This window comes from Micropterus dolomieu, linkage group LG17 (genome assembly GCF_021292245.1).
Source record: "Micropterus dolomieu isolate WLL.071019.BEF.003 ecotype Adirondacks linkage group LG17, ASM2129224v1, whole genome shotgun sequence".
NCBI lineage: Eukaryota > Metazoa > Chordata > Actinopteri > Centrarchiformes > Centrarchidae > Micropterus > Micropterus dolomieu.
In genome coordinates, this window is record NC_060166.1 from 24,481 (window position 1) to 31,147 (window position 6,667).

Sequence of the window (6,667 nt, forward strand, 5' to 3'; positions counted from 1 at the left end):
CAATAATTCTGCTTCAAACAAGGTTGATGAGTGTGGCAAGACCGAACCAAAACAGTAAAGTTGAAGGCTGTAAAAGCAAAACAGTGAGTTCAGTAAAGATGCTGAAAAGCTACACGTCTCAGGGAAACGGCAGAACTGGACCCACGAATTCGACCCCTTCTAAATTACATTTAACCATTGTTAATATAAAATTATTTACTTGAGTGTGGCTTATACTTTAGTCAGAGATATACACCACACTATAAACTAAAGCGAGTCAATCCCCACAGACCTCCCCGTTAAAAAGGCCAACTTTACAGCAGAATTTAAGATGTGCCTGCTACAAAAAAGGTTTAGGACTCTATAGCTGATTTCCCCCTTTAGGACAACTAATTGTTTATATAACTCACCCATTTAAATTATATTAAGCTTAAAGTTATGCATAATTTAAGGCGTGGCTGCTTTGAGTGACAGGTGGGTGCTCTCTCTGACTATGTTAGGTGATTCAGTAACCAGGCTTCACGACCTTCAGAAACCTACAGGTGACGTCACGGACACTATGTCCATGTTTTATTCAGTGTATGGTGAAAACACGCTTATTGGCATATATGTGTGTGTGTGTGGCGTGTGTGTTTATTATCTCACCCTGCTGGTTTTCTCCATCTCCAGCAGGACCTTTTTGTGCTGCTCTGCTATGGCCAGCGTAGAGGAGTGGACCCTCTGGTAGATCTGCTCTCCCTCTCTGGTCTGGAAGGTGTAGAGGCCTTCGCCGCTGTCACACATCCTAGACACAACAGCAACTCAGTATAAAGCAGCAGGGATGGCGATGGAGCAGTGGATAAGACACATGCCTTTGGGGTGGAAGACCCACTGCGAAACATCCAATAATGTGTCCCTGAGCAAGACACTTAACTCCTAGTTGCTCCAGAGGTGTGCAACCTCTGATATATAGCAATTGTAAGTGGCTTTGGATAAAAGAGTCAGCTAAAATGACTCAGCATGAAGCCAGTGTACAAAACAGCACTGGCTGACATGGAGTGTTTTTAAAGTCTGAAACCTTTAATGAGCTCCTACTACACCTAATATAATTAAATCAATGTGGGATATCAGCGAGTGATTCAGTATCCTTGGATCTGAATGCTGTTACATTCTGCAGAACACAAATTGAATGGAAACACAGAAGTGTTGCCAAAATGCAAATGGCCTAAATTCACTTAACTGTATTTCATCCGGCAAAGACCAAAGAAAAGGAGGAAGGTTTTACAAATATAAAACCCAATGACTTAAAAAATCATAATAGAAAGAGTTATAATTGACATTGTTTGCAGTTCGAGGTGTCCTGTAAAAAGTCTTACTTTGTTTTTTTTTATAATGGTGGCCTATGTGGAACGTACCTTTTGTGCCGCTGGGGAATGTTTTGCTGCAATACCCTGCGTGGCTGCTGGGAAACATTGGTAGTGAGGCTGAGCAGCAGCGCCCTATCCAGGTTTTATTATACATCCATTTTTTCACACTGGCTTATTATAAGCTAACCAAGTGGATAAACACAAAGTCAGTCACAAGTTGACTGACATGTAAGTCATTCACTGCACAGTTGCAGACTTTTGCAACTGGGCCTCGTATTTCAGGAAAACAATGGGAAAAGAGGCATCTTGTAGAAGATAATCACTGTGTTGTTGCTACCTTTTTGAAGAGGAAGTGCCAGATTCGTGGAGTAGGTCAAATGCACAACATAGCTCTGTTTGAACTCCTTTTCACTCTCTGATCCATTAGGAAAAATCCTCACAAACACGGTGCAAATTATCTTGTATAATTAGATTTAAATATTATATTATATCATATATATTTTATACAGATTAATTAGAAGATCACTTTCTTGGCACTAAATGATAAGCAGATGGATTTAATAATAGTTTATCTTTTGAATTCATGTAAAATTATCACAGAATTCTGAGGTTGGTCTGCTTTGCTTTCAGATACTATTGTTCTTCTTCGAAGACAACTGAGATTTACATTTACAATTATTCATTTAGCTGACACTTTATTCAAAGTGACGTACAATTGCTATACATGTCAGAGGTCGCACGCCTCTGGAACAAGTAGGGGTTAAGTGTCTTGCTCAGGGACACAATGGTGAATGTGTCACACTGTGGATTTGAACCCTTATCCACTGTGCCAATTCACCCCATAGTCTGGGGTAGTTGGAACATACACTGGTTAAATGTAACATTATTTAATGACGAATATGAGAAAAAGATGTCTTAGAAAGCTTTTTCAACACTATTTTTTACATAATTGGTGTGTCTGTATGTGTGCGTGTGTGTGTGTGTGTGTGTGTGTCTGTGTGTGTGTGTGTGCGTGTGTGTGTGTGTGTGTGTCTGTATGTGTGCGTGTGTGTGTGTGCGTGTGTGTGTGTGTGTGTGTGTACGTGTGTGTGTACGTGTGTGTGTATGTGCGTGTGTGTGTGTGTGCTTGTGTATGTAGGGGTAATCCAAGTATCTTACTGTCAGTCATAGTAGTGAACATAATACCCTTTAACAGAATGTGCAACTGAATATTAGCCTGTGTGTTTGTGCTTGTTTGGCATGCACAGTCACAGTGGTGACAGACATATGGCTCTCCTGGAGTGCAGGCCTCATGGGCCCACAAAGAAGTCTACTGGTCTTACACTAGCATTTGAACATAATAATAAAACAATAACACTTTACTGTGTGTGTTTCAGACACATCCTGAAATTCAAAGAAAACATATTAATACAACTAAACATTTTCATTGTTGTTACATCTAACCTAAACTGTTGTAGCCATGAACTAGCTTACCTTACAGCTTACAGCTAAAACATTAGCACTAACAACTTGCGTTAAAGATATTTACATTGACGCACAATAAACATCATTTAAGTTTGATGAGTTTAACTACAATGCTATACTTTATTACCTCACAATATATTTTTTACCTTCTAAAATTGTCTGTGCCTGCCACAGGGTGCTACTTTCCCCATGTGGAATAAGGACTAAACTGAACGATGTCTGTGAAGGTTCTCAGTCATCCAGGTCATAGTTATCCAACGAAGGTTGAGGTCAAGGGCAATGACTAAACTGAACATGTGCAGAATGTTCCATTCAAGTATAATACTTAGGCTCTCTGATCATCACTTCACAAGCCACTAATAGTAAGCTAACTCATTAATTTACAATGGTCTGTTTCTATTAGTTTTAGTTAATGCACATCCCTGCATCCATATTAGGATAGTAATACATGTTAAAAAATGGCAATGTATACATTACAACAAGACACAGTATTTGGGAGTGCTGCGGCACCACACACCCACAGACAGAGGGCTCTCTTGCTATTTTGGTTTATTTCAGACCTCAGACACACACACACACACACACCATTATCTGCATGCTGACCCAATCATAGGTCGTCAGGTTTCATCAAAGAGGAAGAGATAAGGAGGTCGGGGCCAGCATTGATTCATCGTGTAATCTATTCAATCAATCTCTTCATGCTGCTCAGCCAACACAACCAAGCTGTGTGTGTTTTTGAGAGAGAGAGAGAGAGAGAGAGAGAGAGAGAGAGAGAGAGAGGTATCCTTGGACTGACCGTAAGCTGAGTGACAAGTACAGGCACACACAGACACTTTGGTTGTTCCGATAAAGGTATCTTAAATACACACTGCTATAACAAAGGATGTGTTGTCTTGACAATAACTTTGTATGTGTGTGGCAACCTCTGATGTATGCAACCTGTATTTATCTGGAGAGCATCAGCGATCAAACATCTCCCCCACTCCCTCCCCCAGCCATCCCATTCCTGGTCTCACCGTCCGGCTTCGAAGGTGAAGCGGGTGGCATCGCGTCCGTAGCGCCGCAGGGAGCAGAGTGGCCAGGTGACCAGCTTGGTGCGAGGGTTGTGAATGTCCCACAGGTAAATGTTCTCGTGGGTGATCTGCATCATGCACTCCCCATAGATGTCCAGGTTGGGACAGGGGAGGAGGAACACGTTGAAACGCTCTGAGGAGACCAAGGAATGACCAGAACAATGTCAGAAATTTCACCAGAATCGAGTGTTAACAAGTAAGTATAAATAAGTTACACCACACAAGTCAGCTCTGTTGTGAATTAGCGCTGTTTGCTCATTTTAATTTCTTATTAAAGGAAACAAACCCGTTTTCTAAGTTAAATAGGTATCTAAGACCAGAACCAGGCCAGGCAGGGAAAGTTTATTTGTATAGCAGCTTTCAAAAACAAGGCAATTCAAAGTGCTTTCTATTAAGATAGAAACGTTATTAAGAAAGAAAAACAAGACAATGTAAAAAGGCAATATAAATCGAATTTAAAAGAGCAAAATATAATAGAAAATAAAAATAAGGAGAAGTTCTGATTTAAAAGAACTGAGAGTTCAAGTTTGCTTAGATATTAATATAGTCTTTTGGTGCAGGTCCAAGTCACGTCACTAATCAAAGCACATCATTTGCAGGTCTTTCATGTCTCAGAATGCTGACTGTTAAAATGACTGGACACAGTGTTTTTTCTGTTGTGCCAATGGTGTTATTTACATAACCAATTCCTTTCAAAGGAGATAACAAAGTTGAACGGGCAATGAAACCTGTAGTTGTCTTATTTATTTGTCATTGTTTCAGGATTATTGTTTCATCTCTTCAAAAACTGGTATAACATTCAGAGTATTTGCACAGAACAGAATTATAAAAAGTTTTTTATAATTTGTTTTTGCCCCCATTCATCATGAGCTGAACTCAAAGATCTGAGACTTTCTCTATATGCACAAAAGGCTTATTTCTCTCAAATATTGTTCACAAATCTGTCAAAATCTGTGTTAGTGACCACTTCTCCTTTGTTGAGATAATCCATCCACCTCACAGGTGTGGATCAAGATGCTGATCAGACAGCATGGGGATTGTGTACATAGAGAAAGTCTTAGATCTTTGAGTTCAGCTCATGATGAATGGGGGCAAAAACAAAAGGGTTGCGTTTATAATTTTGTTCAGTGTAAAACTATATGTAAAAACACAAAAACGACAGACAGCTCTCTCCTCTGTTATGCATGGTGCTTTGTTTCATTTTTCCAGGAATGAGCTTCAGGAGCAACAATAAGGATGTGATCCCTCACTGGCTTCCCACACACCAACAGTTGTGTTTGATGGAGTGCCAGTCTGAGCTGGAGGCCCCAGACTAAACCACAGATTTGTGGTGACGGCAGTAGAAGCTTAAACAACCTGCTGAAATGGAAATTTGCTAGTTTAATTTTGTGTGTTGTGTGTTGTGTGAATTACCGGTGTGTTCACACTGCACTCCAGCAGCCAGGAGGTCAGGCTCTCCCATACTGATGTCATTCAGCCGTGTGCCCAGACACTCGATCGACAGTGTCTTAAACCAGTCTTCTGCCTCCAGCTCTGGAGTGAGAGAGTGAGAGACAAAGAGAGAGAGAGATCTCATATACTACAGTCCTGATCCTTCTCTACTGACAGGTGTTTTGAGACTAAATTTAAGGACTGAAAACAGTTAGATTTCACTCGACTGTATTGTTAGCACTGTGTGTGTAGTTCATGGCCAGAGGCTTCAGCTGTGGTGCAGGTGGGGTTAAAAGGAATACATACATCAATACAAATGGTATATATTCATAAATATGGTATGTATTACCGGGTGGACTGACTGTGCTGAGGTTCCTGATGTTTCGTCATCAAAGTAAGGGTTGCCAGGTTTGTTTTCATAGTGCCGTTACACATACCTTAATACCTGTGCTCACAAACTGAATCTGCTAACAGCGCTACAGCCAGAGATGCTGCATAAAAGTTTCTTATGCTAAGCTATGCTAAATGTGCCCTGACTCCAGCTTTGTATTTATAAAACAGGCATGAGATAGATTTCAATCTTCTCATCTCACTCTCAAACAAATAAGCATATTTCCCACAATGTTGCACTATTCCTTAAACTTTTCATCAAGCGCACAAATACAGAAAATAAATCCATCACTTTACCTACATTGTTCAACAACTGTCTGATGTAAACCAACCTTTACTGAACTGAGTGTGTGTGGAACTAAAATAGCACTCCTGGGTCTGGTGTAAACAGCGACAACCCATGACTGCATCAACAGTAAGTATGCATGTTCAAACTTGGGTGGCGCTTGTGTTAATTGTCTCTGTCATTTCACAGCAATTATCAAACAACACTAAGTAGGATGTGTTTTCAGTGTAGTGGAGTGTTGAGGGTAAGGATGTCTGTGTGTCTGTGTGTGTCAGTGTGTGTGTGTCTGTCTGTCTGTGTGTGTATGTGTATGTGTATGTGTGTGTGTGTGTATGTGTGTGTGTCTGTGTGTGTCTGTGTGTGTATGTGTATGTGTGTCTGTCTGTCTGTGTGTGTATGTGTATGTGTATGTGTGTGTGTGTGTATGTCTGTGTGTCTGTGTGTGTCAGTGTGTGTGTGTCTGTGTGTGTGTGTGTGTGTGTGTCTGTCTGTCTGTGTTTGTACAGCTATCTTTGTGAGGACAAGCAAGGGTTTTTAACCTTTGGAGTGAGGACCATTTTGCAAAGTGAGGACATTTAGGCCGGTCCTCACTTTATTTTCACTGTAATGGCCTCCAGAGTCTGTTTACATGCTTCTCTCAAAGTTTCAGAGAGGTCCTCAAAAAGATGCCAATATCGAAAATGTGTGTGGATTTTCGG

The 6,667-nt window shown here is 40.6% G+C and overlaps 1 protein-coding gene across 1 annotated transcript in view; it reads right to left on the reverse strand.

Moving 5' to 3' along the window:
• Positions 1 to 6,667, reverse strand: part of dok4 (docking protein 4) — a 59,701-nt gene that overhangs the window by 6,468 nt on the left and 46,566 nt on the right. Inside the window, exons 4-6 of the mRNA XM_046074016.1 lie at positions 5,276 to 5,393; positions 3,806 to 3,995; positions 625 to 763 (exon numbers count right to left, since the gene is read on the reverse strand). Coding sequence (XP_045929972.1) covers positions 625 to 763; positions 3,806 to 3,995; positions 5,276 to 5,393 — 447 coding nt within the window. The remainder of the gene's footprint in view (positions 1 to 624; positions 764 to 3,805; positions 3,996 to 5,275; positions 5,394 to 6,667) is intronic.